The 19,670-nt window shown below is 36.2% G+C and overlaps 1 protein-coding gene across 8 annotated transcripts in view; it reads left to right on the forward strand.

Moving 5' to 3' along the window:
- The window catches only part of CRPPA (CDP-L-ribitol pyrophosphorylase A), a 110,952-nt gene that overhangs the window by 18,623 nt on the left and 72,659 nt on the right, over positions 1–19,670 (forward strand). For all 8 annotated transcript variants that reach the window (XM_039549326.1, XM_039549325.1, XM_039549327.1 and 5 more), the window contains exon 3: positions 6,781–6,930. In XM_039549326.1, the coding sequence (XP_039405260.1) occupies positions 6,781–6,930 (150 nt within the window). The remainder of the gene's footprint in view (positions 1–6,780; positions 6,931–19,670) is intronic.

A 19,670-nucleotide genomic window follows, 5' to 3' on the forward strand; every position in this document is an offset into this window, starting at 1 on the left:
CATAGTTATTCTGAGCTGCTTCTGCTGGTTCACAGCCAGACCTAATTTAGACTGAAATCCTTATGAGATGGTAATGTTTGGAAACATATAAATAATCTTTCACCCAACAAAAACCATTCCAGGACATATTTGTAAACTGTTAGATACCTAGCATGTCTAGATTACCATTGATTGTTATTGTTATGTAGTTCACCAGTGTCCTAATGCAATCCTTGTCTTCATGGAAAAGCAAGATAAAATTGCTTGTATGTTTACCAAGTTCACAATTATAAAACTGACTTTAATGGAGTTCCAAGATGGATACAGTTGTCCTACTAAGTGTGACAAGCCCCACCATCTCCATCATACAGTTTCAAAGAAGTTAGCTGCTTTGAAATTATGAAAATGTATTTCTAATGTACTTCTATTTTCAGTGTATATATGCAAGCCAAGTTTATTTTTTCTAAGGCAGGGTGGCTAAATTATTTGTGAGCCTTGCTTCAGTTCTATTTTGCTTGTCAGAGGTGAAAACAACTCTGAATAAAGAATTAAAATTTATGAATACAAATATTGAGAAAACATGTAAAGGCTTAAGAGTAGGAACATTCTTTTAAGCTTAGCACTCATAGGCTTGCTTTTCTATGTCTCATATCAGGCCTATTCCTAAGTAATATTAAAACATCGAATTGTTAGTTGGGATGATTAAAATATAAAATAAAGAAAACATAAAATATACACTTTCTTAATGCTACTAGAGGGCTGGGAAGATAGCATAGGGAAAATGAATTTCAGGGGAGACAGAGGCTATGAATGGAGACAAAAAGTATTGTTGGTGTAATTAAAAAGTAGAAAAGAAGTCATGTTAGAGAGGTGGAAGGCTTTGCCTGTTTATGACTAGACTCTCTACAGTTTTAGGCTGTCATTCCCACTCACTTGAAGTTGAGGGTTCCAGACTGGCTGTGTGAGTGGACTTTGTGGGCCTGCATTAGTACTTGGGGCTTACTGTGGGCAAGGGCATGCCAAAGACAGCATACTTTTTTTAGTATGCCAGCCTGGAGGATCTGTGGTTGTCTGAGTTTGTTACCACACTGTTCTAAAACAAAAGGAATTGTAGTTCTGACATTTTTTGTAAGGATTTTGTGCCACTGCAACTTTTTTTTCTTCCTAGTCCATGTCATTCAACTTGTTGAGCTTTGCAGCTATTTAGCATTGTTCTGTTTCAACTCTGGCTGCCCAAGAAGACCAAATCAGTGATGCAGTTGTGTTGGTTTTCATGCTCTTTTGGAGCTTTTGGGTCTTTGATAACTTGTTCTTGGTGTGTTGTGATGTAAGTGGGGTGTGTTTGTCCCAGGTGAATATTGCACTGTGCTTTGGATATCTGTAAGCTGGATAATTTGTTTCTTGTGATAAAAGCTCCATCTCACTACCTAATCCTTATGATAATTTTAATGGGTTCTGTTTGCATTTTATTACCTAATATTACCTTATTATAAATAAAATGAGGATTTAAAACATTTATGAATATTCAGTGACAGCAAGCTACACTGCATTATGTTAGCCAAGTTGTTATGCTGTGTGTCAGCTTCTGTGATCTAAAAATTCATATTTCATTTTGTAATAAAAAGTGTCATTGATACTTTTTGGATCCAACATTCGTTGAACTGACTATGTTGTCTGATCGTAAAGCACACCCTGGTTACGGATTCACTGGATACACACATCTAAACAATTTCTTGTTAGAATGGAAGTATGATAAACTGAGAACAATATGTTACTGTTTAGTGAAAAGGTGGGTTAGTACACCTTGTATCCATTGAAAATACCCTGTTATACTGACCTTCATCATGCACTTCATTCTCTACCTTTTTTTAATCACCATTGAATCTTTAATTCTTGAATGCATGTTGTGGTCTAGGCAGTTATGCAAAAAAGAGGAGCACAAAACTGAGAACCTTTTTGCAAATGTTTTTGATTTGTGCAGTCTAAAATGGGTCATAAAAGACACCTGTTGTTTATAAAAGCATCTGGAAGCAGGTTCAGTTTCACCAGATCGATGGCTGAGCTTACTTCTGAGTGACAGGAGTCTGTCACTTCCCTGAAGTTGATAGAATTCTCTATTCTTAGGACATTTTAGCATTGTTTTAAGGAAGTAATAGATTAGGAGGATGTTTTTTCTTCCAATATGTTGTCTACAAAAGAAAACTAACCAGTTAGTGGTATTTGTTCCAATGTCTGTTAGGCTATAAAGGAATATTTTAAGAGCTTGTCCACTCATATTTGGATAGTTTAACTGGTTTATTTTAAGAAGTATGCAAAAATGGGGGAAAGAAATGCATTTCCTGGACATGCCAAAGCTAGTGTTTGACTGTGTTTGAAGTAGAGTGGCTTGAAGGCTGTAAAGTGAACATTTAAAGAATTTCAGTTTAACTCTCTGTTAAGTATTCACATTCAAGAAGGGTGTATGATGCATTATCTATGATTTTGAAACCTCCTTGAGGTCTGACTCAAAATTATTAGAAATCAGAAGATAAGTACTCTGAGTAGAGAAATGTCAGTATAAGACCCAGGCACTTGCTTTAGACTCACAGGATTTGTATTTTGTGCTATGGTAATTCAAAGTACAAAAAAGATTTTTAGAACTAGAGTGACATTAGCAAGTACTTCTAATGTTAAATGAGGACACGTTTTCTTTGTTTTATTCATTTTTACGTTCATGTCTGAACCTTGCGTGAGAGCCGGGCCAAATACTTGTGCGTTCCTGACATAGAGAGCAAGTCAATGCCTCTCAAATTAGAACAAATCAAATTCAAGTACCTGAGACTCAGTATATACTCTCTTTTAGTAATATGGAAATAATTTTTTGTTACCAATTTATAACCACAAAAACCAACATGGAAATTCCTTGCAAAAATTAAAATGCTTTTTGTTGTAACTGAATAGATGTGGACTAGCTGAGTGATTGTGTTCTTCACTTACACCCCACAATTATCAGGGACAGAAGTCCCATTAACTACAGTACTGCCTTATTGTATTATTGTCCCTTCTGTGCCCTAATATTTAAGTTTCTGAACTAAAAAATGTAGTCTGTAGCCCTGTCTTAAATTCCTAAATTTTCCGTTCAGTTCATTGCAAGGCTGCTAGCCGGAATTCAGAAAGGCTTTGTGCTTTTCAGAGTTGAGGGGAGGCTTGTGCTAACCAGAAGGAAGTACTGCAGAATGAGCCATACATCTTAAAAGTGTGCCCCTCTTTGGCCTGCATATAAGACAAAACTCACAGCTCAATTCTTTTGATTTTACATGCCAAATATTACGCTTAGACCATGAATGAAGATACAATGAGCCAGTTTTGGAAGCAGAAGCACATGTGGTGAGGTCTGTGTGAGCCAGCGTGGGTTTGGCGGCTCTGTTGGCTTATACCAGCTCAGGGATGTTGCCAGCAGTACTGCAGATGCAAGGTTTCCTGTGTTTGGGATGCAGCTCTCTTGTGCCGTAAGAAAATAGTGCAGGGCCACAGGCCAGTATTTTCCCTTGCTTGGTCCCAATTTCACCCAGTCTGAAAGTGGCCTTAGGAACTAATGTAGTTCATGTGTCACTGAGGTGGTAAATGCAGTCCTGTGTTGGGTCACATCATCTGGTTGAGGGAGCCTGTGTGTGTTTGTGAGACAGAGAAAGGTCCTGTGGAAAGGTGAGCCAGTAGTGAGCAAAACAGACAATCAGTTTCTGTATCTTGTCTAAGGATTTTAAGTTATTAATACTCACTGCTGCACCTTAGCAAGTATGCTCGAGCTCAGCTTTTGGGGCTTTTGGACTGCAGCTCCTTATCATATGAAGGTTTTCTGAGCAGCTGACATTTCTTGGCTTTACTAAGTACCAGAGCCCTCTGTTCTGCTTTCAGTCATGGACTGGGTTGTTCTGTTCTGTAATAAAAGCTGGGGGTTTCTTTTTAAATCAGATGACTGCTTATTACCCTGTTTCTACATACACAGAATTTCTCTCATTTGCATGATCAAAAGTCAGGCATAAATCTTATTCTTCGTATTAAATTTCATGTTTTCAATCAGTGTCAGGTATAGTTTGAGTGGACCTGCTGCAGAAAAAAATCTTCCTGTGCCCAACTTGTAATTTCTTATTGAAGTGGTGGGAAGAAAGAGGAAAATCGCAGCCTGCCACACTGGACTCAGTTATGGGGTATTGTAAAAGAAAACTGTAGTTGTTTGAAAAATGCACTTGTTAAATGTTAAGTGCCGTGAAGCTTTCAATTACTTGAGAAGTTAATTGCAGAGTTTAAAAAAATGTTGCATTTGGATTTAGTAGAAATTAGGTCTTTCTGAATTGTTTGGAAGAGCTAGGCCTCAGCAGAGCAGGAGTTGTGGTTCAGTATTGTCACAAAGATACCAGTACAGATATTCATAATTTTTTATTGTGCAATTAACCAGATGGCAAGAAAACAATGTGTTTCAGAGTTCTTTTAAGAACATAATTCTGAGTATTCAATTTTATTTAGAATTGCAGTTTGGTTTTTTGTTCCTCAGAGTGCATGTTTCACTTGTGAGATTTGGTTACGCAAGTCACATTGTATTCTTCCAGCCGGTTTTATGCTGAAAATGTAACATGACAGGATTGTTAAAAACTGTAATAAAATATTGGATCAGCCTAAGGAATCCTCTTTTGCTAAATGGCTTTCTGGAATGGTAACTGTTCCAGAAAAAAAAATTCAAATATATAGCTAATTACAGAAAAAACTGTGGGTAGCATGCTGCTCTCTCTCTTTTCCCACGACCTTCTAATTTTATAATTTTGTGTGTGTGTGTGTATGACCAATTAAAATATTTGACGGCAGAGCAAAATAACATAGTCCAAATGCCCAGCAGCTGGGATATAGATGTAATAATGCATGTCCTTGAATCATAGGAAATAGAGAGGGGACAAATTGCAGATAATTTAGTCTCTCTACTTTTGCTATGCACAGCTTTTGCTCTAAGTATGTCCGTTAAATTTACACCTCCTTTAATACCCTGACATATTACTAAAATTATAGTGATGTTTAGTTTTCTCAGTTTGTCTTTTCTATTACAGAAATAAAATTGATCCTGTCTAGGACAGAAAGGTGGCCTAGATGACCTCTTGTGGTTCTTTACAGACAGTTATTATGTGATTTCACAATTTTTACTGGTCTTTCTGTACCACATTTTGCCTTTAGATAATAGTGTTTTGCTCCATGTAGTTTTTATATAGGTATCTCTTCGCATGTATTAGAAAGAAAAAGTGCTTTTCAGATTTTGAGAAAGTAGTTCAGATATATCTCTTGTCACATGAATCTTTTGTATCTTTTAACTTCCTTCACCCTGCCCTGGTTGCTCATGCATATCAGAACTCTTTGGGCATGAGAAATTGGTTCACATCTCTGTATTCATTCTGTAAAAGAATGAACTAAGTAATTTACTAAACTGTAGTTTAGAGCTCATAAAGTGCTCAACACGCGGACTGCATTCCTCTTTGTTTAATTGTTTAGTAGTGTAAAAGGGGGAGAGAAGAGAACTTGTTCTTTCTCTTTCTGAGGTCAGAAATCTTCTAAGAATGGACAGGACTCGTATTAGGGCAGGATTTGCCAACAGAGATAAGTAATATCAATAACAGCAGTGCTGATATGTGATAAGGGACATATTTTTTTTTCTGTGTCAAAATTCACTAAACCTCAGAAAATCTGTGACTTCAGTGAAAAGTGTCAGAATTCACCAGTGAGAATGATTTTCTAGGTATACTGATTTAAGATGTTGGATAATTCCACATGTTTTGAAGCAGCATCAATTATTCTTTTTTTATTATTCTTAAAAATTGATAATAAGCGGTATAGTGTGAAGATGTTGTTCTCAGTGGTTAGCATTGATGAGAAGCATGCTTTTTGCCCTGTGACTTCGTAGGCAGTGTTCTGCCATTACATTCTTCATATTGTATGAACCACTCTTGTCCCAATTTTTTTGAGCAACATCCAAAGCATGTGAGCATTTGATAAATTACTGATGTAGTGTGAGTAACTTTCTGGTATCAAAATGCCTAAATCCACATAGGAGAGTTCTGTTTCAGAGATGCCGCGGATCTTTAATACTATATATTGATGAAAAGATCAAAGGTATGTGTTTAATTGGTTTCAAATCTAAGCAAAACTAAAACTGAAATATAAGCATTTAAATATCTGTTCTGCAGCACAGTGGTGCTGGATATTGAGTACTTTCAGATGTATATGCTGTGTTCCCTCTGATTTCACTGGTAAATGTGATTACTTGGCATTTCGACTTGGTGAATTCAACACAGAGGAACAAGCTCAATTTTTTTAAACTTTTCTTGTAGCATGATTCTGATCAGTTTAGATCTGTTTAGATCAAATTGAGATCTGTGAAAGCAATAGGTGTTGTGGATTGTCAAGGCTTCTCAGGTTTGTCTGCTGCTGTTTGCTATCACAACAGGCCTAGAACTGTCCTCACTGAAGCTGCCTACTCTGTATACAGAAGAAAGTCTGAAGAATGAACATCTCAGATCTGTGCATGTATTTGCAGTAGATATTTATGAAGGGCTTAAGATTCCTTTTTTTTTTTGGTAAAGTGTCCCTCAGTGTGTACTTATACAGTCTTCCATTGCTCCATTAATCTTGAAAGTCTCATACAGACTAAGTAGTATGACTTACGGATTTTAAGATACAGGAAAGATAAAGAAGGGAAAAAAATAATTTTCAAGCTTTTTTTGACTAAAGCTATGTGATATAAATTAATAACACTGAGGTTTCGTGTTGTGTTTTGTTTCACAGGCAGCAGGAGCAATCCGTCCTTTAGTTTCTACTGTTATTGCCTCTGCTGCTGATGGCTGCTTAGACCACTCACTGGAACGTGCCAGGTACAGAGCGAGTGAAATGCCTCAGGCTTTCTTGTTTGATACAATCTATGAAGCATACCAACAGGTAAGACATTAAGACTTTCTAAGACCTTTTTTCCGTTTACTCCAATTAAAAAGAAAAAAAGGTAAATTTATTTCTCTTCTTTCAAGAACAGAGCTTCAGCATCTCTTTCCGATCACATCAAACCATATGCATCTTCTGAGTCTTTTAACAAAATCCTTATCATTCTAATGTGTTCAAATTTATGTTTAGTTAACTGTCAAATACAGGAGGGGTTGATGGCTGGAAAGATGGGTTTTCTTTAATTTTTATTGTACATTAAATATATTACTTAAATGAGTGGGTTTATATGTTAAAAGTTAGGTGTCTATATAAAGTATGTATTGTTCACTGAGTATCAAAGGGTTTTGGATGCACAGTGTAATAATGACATTTTATAGTAATTTAGTGGGATACAGGCTGTTCTAAAATACTGAGATAATATAACTTGCTACATCTAGGTAAATGTTTTGTTTCTTTTTGCATGTGTATTATACATTGATTAGTGGCTGAAAATAATGTTTACTTAGTCTCTGTTGTAATTCTTCATTTTTTCCTAATATATTGCTTCAACATTAACTTTATTCAAGAAAATTAAAGTTAGGGGTAGTGTGTTAAACCCTGACTCTTTTGCCTTTATTTGCCCTGAAGACTGCTTTCATTTGCCTCACCCTGCATTCACAATTTACTGGAAACATTCCAGCCTTTCGTCTCGACATTCTACTTCCTTTTCATTCATCACCTTGTGGAAATTGCCTGTCCTCCAGGTATCTTCCAGACTGACTGGAAGCAGAGTATTTCTTTTGTCACTTGGAAGGAATTATTTTTCATGTTAATTCTGGCAGTCATGCTTCCCATCAGTCTTTCAATTCTAAACAAGCCCAAGTTTCTGATACTCACTTTCAGAGAGTACAAAGCTTAGAAGTCACTAACAACAGAAAAATGTGAGGACAGGCAATGAAGCTGTTACTTAATTGTTCAGTAATTGTTTTCCTTAGAAATGTTGGCACAAATTCCATGTCATACCCTTTATGCTTGATACTTGAAGCTATTAGATGCTGAAGATGAAGGACTATCTGAAATAAAGAGCTGCTTAAGTGATTGGACTGGCTTCAACCTTTTTGCTTCTGATAGGAAGCAGGAGGGTGTTCTTAGTATATGACACACAGCTGATACTTTGGAGATTCTACCTGGAATGTAGTGGGTATACTCATAAGAAATGCAGCCTCTGTGTGCATAAGAACACATCTCAAGAGACGACCGCTACTGTTGGTCATACAACTCTTTCTTGATGTGTCTATCTTTTGGCAAATTGCATGTTTATGTGCTGTTTCTTGAAACCACCTTCCCTCCCTGCCCCCCAAACAACCCAGTATTTTTTCTACCGTGTTTGCTCATGATTTGCAAATACAGTAGATCTGGCAGATACATTAAAAGCTCTTGCCCTAAATGCCTCACTCAAAAGACAACTATATTTGCAGTTCCTATGCTCCTCTGAATAGTTTTTTTCTCACATATGCATTCCATCAGTCTTCTTTTTTGTATCCCTGCTCTTTCAAGAACAAGCCACCAAAGTTGTTAGAAGCAACCAAGGCCATGGTTTCTTGTCCCCAGTTCCCTTTGCTTTGGCTAAATTCTGGTCATTTAAATGCTCTGTGCTTTGGCCCCTTGGGAAGTATAACACTTTGCTAAAATCTCTCAACTCATATTGTTTCCTAATTATTTATGTTTCAATGGTGTCTAGCTGTCCAAGTCAAGGATTAAGACCTTATTGTTCTGGGAACTGTACAAACAAATAAAAAAAGACAGATAATCGTTGTCCTGAAAGACCTAGTCAAGCTACTGTAGGACAGATTTTTGTAGGAATGGATGCACCTTATGATGCTTCCTAAATATTAACATATCCCTGATCAATTCCCACAACCTGATGAAGGTAAGTATCATTGTACAGATGAAGAAAGAAGAGAAAATAATTTTGTTACTCATGTTGCAAGTCATTCACAAAGCTGGGAATGGAATTAATTTTGGCTGACTCCACATGGGATCATGATCCTATGCCTGTGTATTTTATACAGTTGTGACCTTTATGCAACAACAGTGTGGAGAAAAACAACAGTCAAACATGCATTCCTTGGAAACAAACTGTCCATCTGAATTAGTGCTTCGAGTAACACAGGCTTTTCAGTTACACTGTGGGTAATGTGCAATACTGCTTTTAAACTCCATCTCTATTTAAATGCACCATCTGATGTGATAGGTTTAATGTGTTTACTTCCAGATGTGTTCGTGAATGTAAGATCTCTAAATATATTGACCGCAAACTTGCAAAATTCTGGGGTTTTCCTTGGGATTTTAGGTAAAAGGACATATAAATTTGTTAAGGGGATAAATGTTATGTTGCAGCACTACTCTTAGTTCTAGTATGTCCTAATTTGTGAGTTCTTATTTCCTGCACAATGTAATGAACCACGGTAAATATTAGTAATGGACAAGTTAAAAATTTTAAAATCAAAAATGCAAATCTCTAATAACTAGTAAAACCTCTGGAAAGGTTGTTAAAAAATGATGGAATCCATGATTTACTTCAATTCTAAACTACCTGGGATAAAATCAGCCAGTTGAATTTTTTTATTATTATTTTTATTTTGTTATGTTAATAACAAATTCCTGATCTTTGAAAATGCATACTTCTTTTCTATTCTTACAAATCCCAAGGAAATTCGGGAAAGTTTAAGTGTTAATTGAAAATCCACCCTTTCCAAAGATAGCAAATAAGGGATAGACTTCTTAGACTAGACTTGTTCATTTTTGCTTCAGGTAGTTTCATGTTTCTGTTCCGCTTCTTAATTTAAATAGGAACAAATGTGAAGTATGATCCTGCAAGCCTGGGAAGAGGTGGGTGGGGGAAAGACTTCACTTTCCAGAAGTCAAGTGTTCCCTGGAGCATACCTTTTAAAAGAATTAGAGTATCAGGAAGTCAGGTAGACTACCATTTTCCTTTAATCAGAGTAGGCTGAGACTGATTTCTGTAATACTTGTTTTTGACATACTGTGAAATGCACAAAGATCTCAAAGTTTTTTGTCTTTAACACAAAGCATCTTGTGTCATATCATGTGTTTGTACAAAGTAACACAACCACAATATATAAAGGCTGAAATACCCAAACTTAACAAAGCATTGAACACTTGAAATGTTTCTGCTAAAGCAAGAAAGGTAGCAGGAACATTTAAAAAGCTTTACCTTTCATGATCTGGAAGAGAAACAACCAAAAACTGAAGCAGAAGAGGAGTGGTAGGTAGAAGATTGTGACCAGGTTCTATGTCAGATATGTAAACAAACAGCCCTGGGAAGATGATACAATGGTTAAATAGTTGTCAGCACGAATCCAGGGAATTCTAGAGAGTTGCTCACCAGTGCCACCAGTCCAGGGAAGCCGAGAACCTTGTGAGAGGAATAGCTACAAACAGCTGAAAAAAGAGCAGGACATGTTAGAATGCTATTCTTTAGGAATCCTTCATATGTGGGTGGCATGGCAAAGTCTGATCACTAATTCAAAATTGAGGGATAGCTTTACAAGAATCTTACTAAAAAAAAAAAAAAAAAAAGTGATGCACTTTTGGGGGTTTTTTTCTGCTTGCTGATCATTTATACATTATCTTAAAATTTTCCTCAAGATGTGCTGTACCTGTGGAAATTTACTGCAAGAGTGACACACTTTTTTTTTTTTTTTGGGGGGGGTGTTTGTATTGCATATATAGTTAGTTTAATCATCTGTTGATAGTAGAGTTTTTGCAGATTATAGAAGTTTATATTTAGCCAATCAGAACAATGGAGCTGAACTAAAAGAAAAAATAGAAATAGGAAGCAGCAATACTCATCGAAGGAGAATAAGCTTCAGCATGTTTAGAGACATTTCTCTGATTCATGTCTATAACCTTACAAATATCCTCACAGATCAGCTGATACTAGGATTCTTTCTAATCTGTGTAGAAAATATGTAGAGATTAGTACTTTTTGAGACTACACTAAATTAGTGCATCTGTTCATAGCCAACATTAACCACTCTTTGAATATTAGCCATTACAGCATCTGCCTGCATAGGAGAGAATGACTATATATAAACAGAGTAATGACAAGATACAAAACAATAGTGTGTCAGAGAGAATCATGCACATACTTTGATGCTGAATTCTGGGAGGCAGATGTTCTTCCACTCCCCCAAAAAATCATTACAAGATGTCCATAGTTTGGGTTGAGATAGGGAGAAGAGATAGTCTGCAAAGTGTCCAACCTGGTCATTAATAGAAGAAAAGGAAATCCTGGAACGGTTCTCCTCTAACAAACCCCTGCAAATGTTCAGGGAAGATTTTGCCAGAGTAAAAAAGGAAGTTGGCTATTGTTAGGGCCACTGTAAAAGTATTTGCTCAAAGTATTGTCTTTTCTGTATGTAAATAATAGGGAGTGTATTCCATGTGGATTTTGTAAACTTCTAAAGTACGTTTTGAAAGGGCACAACATTACTGGGATTCTTCTTCAAACATGTGTGAAGCATTTTAGTATCCTCTGTAGCAGGGAAGCGGAGTCAGCTGTAGCAGTTTAGCAATATTTTGGCATAAGTCAGGCAAAGTCCTTCGAGGCAAAATGTCTAGACTGATTTGGGGATTTTCCTGTGGCTTCGTTCTTTGTTAAAAACATCAATGTCTGTCAAATTATTATTGCCAGGAGCACCAAGCGATTAGATGAACAGTAGCAGACAAATTGTTTACTAAAACCTTGGTGACTTTGGAGGAAAGGGTCAGATTCAGAAAAAGGACTGAAGGGTCAAGATGTTAGTGAGATAAAATTTGGGCATTTAATTCTAGTGCTGGAATCCTGAAAAAAAACACTGCTCATCCCCTTGCCAAGACTAAAGATATCTGAATCTTCAAGGCACCTCAACCTTTATTTTTAACATTCACCAAACATGAAACTTTGTGTATGTCAAGGCATGTAAGTTGTCACCCAGTTTGACCAAAGTAATATTTTACTTCCTGTAAGAATTCACTTGGAGATAATTTTTTTTTGTCTGATTCTATTCCATCACGAGTTAGTGATATGGGTCAGGGCTGTTCATTTTTGTAGTGTAAAAGCATCACCATTGTTTTAAACGTATGACAAAAAGTGTGTAAGATATGTAGGTTTTATCATGAGTTGTACTGGGTTGTTTCTTGGCCTCTGTCTTTTTAAGAAAAGCATCAGAAATCTTCCATTAAGTGTATTGTGTTGTAAGGATGATCGTTTAACCTCATTCTTATTCAAATGGATTTTGCAGTTTCTGTATGCTCTATGTGTGTATATGGAGGTCCACTTCCTTTGCTACATCCCCCGCTCTGATCACCCACTTTACTTTTGTAGTTTATAGTTCTATGTTCAGGTCTTATAAATACATGCCATGTACATTGTTGTTGTGTTTGTCCTAATTCTGCATTTGAGTTTGTGTCTATAGGCTTTCTTCCTTCTCATTAAAGGTATTCTGAAATACTGAATCAAGAAGTGATTTGTGAATTAGGCAAGAGCTGGCTAGACTGATAGTAATCTTGTAGTACGATTTGTACGAGGACAGTACTACAACCCAACGTTCTTCTTTGTATGGAGTCCTAAAGGCAGCATTCTTCCATCTGCCTATGAAATATAACTAGTAATTACAGTTTTAGTGTAACTACCTACTTGGTTGGTCCAAGTAGGCTGGATACTCAACTGAATATTTTTTTGATATTCCTACCCCTAATTTTAATTAGCTTTGTAGTACTAGTATGAAGATGGCAAATATCTGTGAATTTTTCAATGTACAATCTAAGCATATGAAATAATCTATCAGGAGGAAGCCTTTCTGATTTGTTCATGGGTCATTAGGATTTTAGATATGATTGTTTGACAAGGAAATCTGTGTAGCTCCTAAATGTTAAAATAAAATCTATTTCTTCTTTCATGAGAAGTTTTGTGTTATTAACAGCACCCCTTCATTGTTGTGGTCCATTTCAGCTTGGATTTTATGACTTTAGTCGCATTTAAAAAAAAAAAAAATTTGGAACTTTAGTAGAACCTGAGTTCTGTTCCATTTAATGCATGCTGAAAACTGATAATATTTTTCTTGTTTGGATGCAAAATTGCTACAGTGCTAATTTTTGAATAATGCAGTTTTGCAGGGGATTTTGTTCTGCATTCTGCATCTTTCTCCATTCACTGTCAGGCTGATGCACACAGACTATTGCTTAAATACAGGGTTGTCAACCTCACTTAAATGAATATCCTTATTTGTACAGTCTACAGGTTGTAGCTCTGAGATATCTTCCAAAGAGATCTCAGTTATTTCATCTGGCATCTTTTTACCCTGACAACTTTGCCCTGAGATTTAGAGGAATAAATAATTTTTTCCTATCCTTAAAGCCTACCCAATTCTACAGAATACTTTTCAGGGTAAATATGCTAAAAGAAATTTTGTCAGTAATGCCTTCTTTTATTCAAAAACTGAAGCTAGTTTGGTGGTCTGGAGAAAACTGTGCTAGTTTAGATAGCTCTGTACTTGATTAGTTCTTTGGCGCAATGGTAGAGCCAGGATATTGTCTGAATCCCCACCTTGCCCTAATTAATTTCTGCCACAAGAATGTTTGGAGAGATTCTAATGCCTTCCACAAGAAAAAAAGTTTTTTTGCTAATGGGATAACTACTTCCATTTTGTCACTCCTCATCCTGTAGGATCTCAAAGAACTTTGCAAATTCACATATTAGCTCTTGGAACTGTTTGCTGCAGTGGTGCAAAGCTTCCACTCCATGGGTGAAATTTAGCATCTCTATGGCTGTGAAAAGGTATTTTGTCAGATATAATTTGGAAGGCATATGTTAAGGAGACACAATGCAAATATGCAAGTTGGAAGTTAGATTGGATTATGAGAATATTGTTGTGTTACTTGATTTACCCTGGTAAGTGTCCTGTATCCATGAGAATCACCTGTTTGGCACAGGCTCAGAAAATGCTGAATACTGAGTGAGGATCTTGGTATCCCGCATATGGGAGACCACTCACCTAAATTGTCATCTGTTGCTTGTTCTGAGATAGCAACAAAGAAGACAATGTAGTGAAGCTAGAGGTTCTAATCTCCCAGTTATTGACAATTTGGTGTATTGAAAGGCAAGGAAAAGGACCATTTATGATTTTGCATAATTCAAGAGGTGATTTTTCTGAAGTAAATTGTTCAAAAATATTTTAAATTTTAAAAATGCATTTTAGCTTGGCCTGAATTTGGCTTGCCTCTGCTTCTGACCTCGATTAAATTATCTGTTGGTTTCTTAATTTTGAACGTGATGTATTTAGAAATCTCTTTACTGGGAGAATGTGAACAATTATTTCTTCAAATTTTCTTAGAATAACCTAAAAATCTGTATTTTTCTGCATTAGGGCAAGATTTTTCTTGTCTTTGTCTAGTCCAAATAATTCTTTCCCAAGTATTTTTCCAACTTGCAAGATAATTTAAAAGGTGTAAACAATGAGCCTTAACACAGTGTTTTGACTACTACTCTTGTCACATAGAATATTACTATTTTCTTATTTCTTCATGTTGTAACTGAAATATGGGTATTTTGTGTACTTGGAAGCAGCACAAGTACCAAAATATTCCAATGTATAATCAGGAAGTGTTCAGGGGTCTAACTGTCAGGAAATCATGGCATGTACAGAAAAGGCACTTGCAGTTACTGCACTGAAAGGTGATGGGATATAGATACAAATCTGTGTGAAACCAGGCTTGGTTAATTCTGTTAGAGACTAAATTGCTGTATCTTTGTTCTCTTCACTACTACTGCATCTGGCTGTATGTCATAGCAGTTTTGATAATTAACTACAGTAAAAATAACTTCAGAGATGAGATTATCTGGTTTTATGTTGATGTCAGTGTTTCCTCATTCACGTTTCCTCGATCTGTTTGCTGCTTCTGCTGTCTCTCATTTAGCTGTGGTATATTGATGTAGGCTGAGTGCTTGCTGCAAATCCACTGTTGGATTCAGCACTTTCTTGGTTTCCATGGTAATGAGCATGGCAAAAAAAAAGTTTATAAAATAGGATAAAAATAGACCAATTCAGGTGCAGTGAAAGCTTGTGTCTGCTTCTTTTCTTAATTCAGTTAAATGTTCCTGATGATGAATGTTCATGATGTCCTCTGGCACTTCAGCACTGGAAACTTCATTTGCAAGGATCTGGAAAAATCCTAAAGCTCTGCTATTGTTGATTAGTTACGCATTTTAAATGCAAGTGTTCTGATATTGTTACTGAATGGATTTACATGGGAGAATAAAATGGATATGCTGGTGGCAGTGGAAAAAGTGCTAAAGGTCACACAGTCAAGGGTTACAGAAGTGTGAATGCTGGCTCAACACAGGCTTTAAAGGTACCTGTGTAAAGGAGCAAATCTGAAGATTTTCTTTTAGTTAATGCATAAATAATATTAATTTGTGTCCTTATAAACTAAGGAATTATGAAAAGATAAGAAAGTGACAGTGCTGTATTGAACCTTTTTTTTTCATCTGTGCTGGTTCTGTTGTATGGTTACCAGTTCCCATATAAAGATCCAGTAAATTAGTGTTCAAAGTATTGTATTCAAAACTAGTGAGCATATGGACTCTTAGTAAATACCAGGGAGACAGAGGCTGCATAGCTGCTCTTTTCTCTAACCTCTTACTCTATGTTTACATATAAGGAACAACAATGTACCTTGCATTTTAGGAAGTAGTAGTATTTTTCAAAATGTTTTCAAACTAATTTGGAGGGAAGAGGAAGAAGACTTTGTGTAATGCTAAAATCTGTATCTCATTCCACTCATAGCATTTTATTCAAACTTTATTCATTCTTGGAAAACAAACAAAAAAACACCCACAAAAAAGTCTTCCCAAAGCTACCTATTAGAATGCCTTTGAATATTCAACACTACAAAAGGATTTTTAAGTAACATATTTCCTTCTGTGTCATTTAAAGAGCTAAACTATTATGTTTTCTTTCTTTTGTGGATATGTTTTGTGCCAGTATTTCCAGCTGTTTCCATCATTTCAAATCTGTGGTGTGAAACTAAAACTATGTCTATTGTTTCACAAAGCTGTGTGTGCATGTCAAGTTCAGTTAACTGTACACTGTCAAACTTATGTTAAAAAGGCTTTCAGTCATAAAGGGGCTTTAGAAAGAGTAAGAGTTTTAAACAGATTTTTGTATTGTAAATTGAATCTAGATGTACACTGAATTACATACAGAAGATTTAGGATGAGAGTGGTTGTATACCTGGGTGAGTATGAATTTTCTTCACAGATATTCTGGAATTTTTGTAGAATCAGAGAGTGTCCTGAGTTGGAAGGGACCATAAGGATCACTGAATCCAGCTCCTGGCCCTGTGCAGGATATTCCTAGTAGTCCCACCATGTGCTTGAGAGCATTGTCCAAATGCTTCTTGAACTCTGCCAGGCTTGGGGAGCCTGCTCCTTCCCTCTGGATGAAGAACTATTTCCTAGTATCCAACCTAAATCTCCCCTGACTCAGCTTCAGGCCATTCCCTTGGGTCCTGTCACTGGTCACCAAAGAGAAGAGATCGGTGTCTGCCCCTCCACTTCCTTGTGGAAGGAAGTTTTAACTGTGATGAGGTCTCCCCACTCCTCGTAGGCTTCCCCTCAAGGTCCTTCACCATCTTTGTTGCCCTCCTTTGGACACTCTCTAAGAGTTTAATGTCTTTTTTATATTGAGGTGCCCTAACACTGTACACAGGACTCATGGTGAGGCCGCCCCAGTGCAGAGCAGAGCAAGACAATTCCCTCCCTCAATTGGCTGGTGATACCGTGCCTGATGCAGGACGTTTTTTTATAGGAGCTCTCTGCTAATGCTTAATTTGCTAACTGAATTTCTTAGAGCAGTATAGAAGCTTTTGAATTCTGCTCTTTGAATATGGATTTAAAATTTCACATGTGAAACTGTTTAGCATGTAGATTGTATATAAACAGCTGGCCTTGTGCTACTACTTCATTTCATTGTTCTCCTCTGACATCAGTGTATCAGACTTGGAGAACAGTACACTCTGAATATATGTTTAGGTTGAAACAATTACAGATAATTAGAGTGGTAAATGTCATGATATACAAGTGTTAGTGAAATATGTTTTTAATTATTACTTTGCTTTGTGTCATATTTCATCCCTTGAAGCAAGCAATACCCTCAAGATGCCTTAGCCCATTTATGGAACTTCTCCACTCCCTACTAATTATCTGTGATTAATACTTCGCTAAAAAGTTGGAATTGCTTTGTTTTGTCTTAGTTGCATTCATTACCCATATATTAAAAAACGTAACAATTTTATTGCTGAGTAAATTCTTTCACAGCCAAATTTATTTCTGAAATTTTCTCTTCCATTCTGAAGCAAAAATAAAAATACATGGGTTTTTTTAATCTGTATGTTACTCACATTAGTGAAAAATAGTTCGTGTTCTACCAGAAAATTTTCCTTAAAAACAAAATGAAAAAGGAAACATTTTGGTAATAAATATTTGGAATTGACTAGGCCATTTCTGGTTTTACTGGCACTTTATCTCTGGATAGCTTTACTTGGAAGATCACTGCATTTTTATGTATTTCGGAGCTAGAGTTCCCTCTTCCTTTATCTTTTCTGTTGACCTTTTTTCTATCCTATTTATTTAAATTTCTGCTTAATTAAAAAATGTTCCAAAGTGGTTTTATTGAAACCCCCTTCTTTTTAAGTTACTCTATGTTCTTGTGTCCATTTTGTTTTGTAACTCAGCTAAAAGTCTGTAAAGAACAATAATATTTAAAGTACTTTTTAAAGTTGGCTGACAAATTAAATGATAGAAATTACTGATTTAAAGAATATAAAAGTCATAGCTATCTTTTTTCTAAGATGTCTGTGTGTATGAGTATTGCAATTCAGATGTGTAATGTTGATGAATTCCTTGAATTTCACTGATATGTTATAAAACAAGAATAGAACCAAAAAATTGTCTTCATCTGTTTTAATAAACTTCTTGAGGAACTTAATAAAAAGAAAGGCAGGTTGTGTTGCAGTACTCTCTTTTGGTTCTTTAACCTGCTTAATTTTTTACATGCTTGGCAATTTTGGTTTCTTGAGTCCTGGAGGGGCTGGAAATGACTGAGCACAGTATCTTTGAAACATGGACCCAGGGTTAAATTTTACACAGTGGAAGTGTTCGTAAAGGAAAGCTTATGTATTGCAGAGCTAATTGTCATTCTTTAAGGACCTTACTGGCATCTTGTTTGCGGTTGATTGAGCTGATAGCAACCTAAGTGCATTAATAAGATGTTTCACAGAAGCTTTTACCAAAGACTCTTGAAGGAATCTTACAGATGTGGGATAAGAGAAAGGATTTACCAGAGTAGATTATTTGTTAGAAGATAAGAAACAAGGTCAAGTGCATGACCAGTTTTCATTGCAGTAAATCACCAGTGGAGTTTCTTGATGGTCTGTACTGTGCAGTTATTTTGTTCATAAATAATTTGGAACAGGAAGTGGAGGTACCCTTTTTTTTTCTGTGTAGTGGAGATGAGGGCTAACTGAGAAGGTTTGTAGAAGGATATTATGATAAAATTCATAGGTAAGTGTAGGTAAATGGAGGGCAAAAGCGTTGATCAAAGTTTTGAAGTAGTTTTCACACATGAAATGACTGAATAAATATTGATCTCTTTATCTGTGGAAAGATGTGAGAAGAGATGTGGTAGAGCATTTTGAAGGGTTGAGAAGGTGGTTTTTCTGTCAGAATAACAGAGCATGCAATGAAAAAAGTGATGAATGAGATACTCCCTGCTGCAGTTGCTAAAAAAATACTGCTATTCAAAAAATAATTGGGTGAATTCAGGATTCCTGTAATTCACTGAGTACTGTTAAGGCAGTCGCTTCTGGTTCAGTGTGTCCCTCAGGGACTTTTTATTATAGTGATTTCTGAAGCCAGAATAATAGCTTTATATGAGGCCAAGGGAGCATTCTGGGAAGGTAAGAACATATTATTGCCTTGTTCTTTCTTACTTACTGTTGACAAGTCACTCTGAAATAGAGACTGGGTACGGTGCTAGCCAGCCTCTGATCTTCTCAAATACCTCCTTTTTTTATGAAGATGCTATCTTAAGTTACCCTTCCTGTTTCTGTATGGACTGATAATTTAGCAATATGAAAATAGTAGAACTTTCTTATCTTAGTCAGGCTAATTCATCTTGAGCTAGTCCTGACTGATAAGCTCCCAGTTCCTGCTTTTCTACCTATGTTTTGGCTCAGGATATTCTGCTCCATACTCAGTTGTTCATTATTGAGATTCTTATAATCGCTATCAATAGGAAGCCAAACTGCTTGGGAAGGGTGTGTTGAGAGAATAATATCTTTTCTAGATGCCTAAAAGGTAGACAAACTTTTGTTTGTTGGGGTTTTTTTTAATCTGTAAGGATCATGGAGCAGCATGAGACTGCTATTTTTTGTGCAGATAACTGGAGAAAAAGATAAAGGGAGTCACGTAAGGAATACAGAGGTTACTACCATCCCTTTTTTGATGCTGCAATAACCAAAACAGGCCCAGCATTTGAAGAGTCATGCTTCTACATCTATTGATTTGTTCCCATACTCTAAAGGTTTGTCACTGAAACGTTAGTGGTGTCTTCTGGTGAGGCCTCTCTTGACTACGTCAAGAATTTTTTTATACATGTAACTTCTCATTCGTTTAGTTAACAATGTAAAGGTTT

The sequence above is a fragment of the Corvus cornix genome, chromosome 2 (genome assembly GCF_000738735.6).
Source record: "Corvus cornix cornix isolate S_Up_H32 chromosome 2, ASM73873v5, whole genome shotgun sequence".
Taxonomy (NCBI): domain Eukaryota; kingdom Metazoa; phylum Chordata; class Aves; order Passeriformes; family Corvidae; genus Corvus; species Corvus cornix.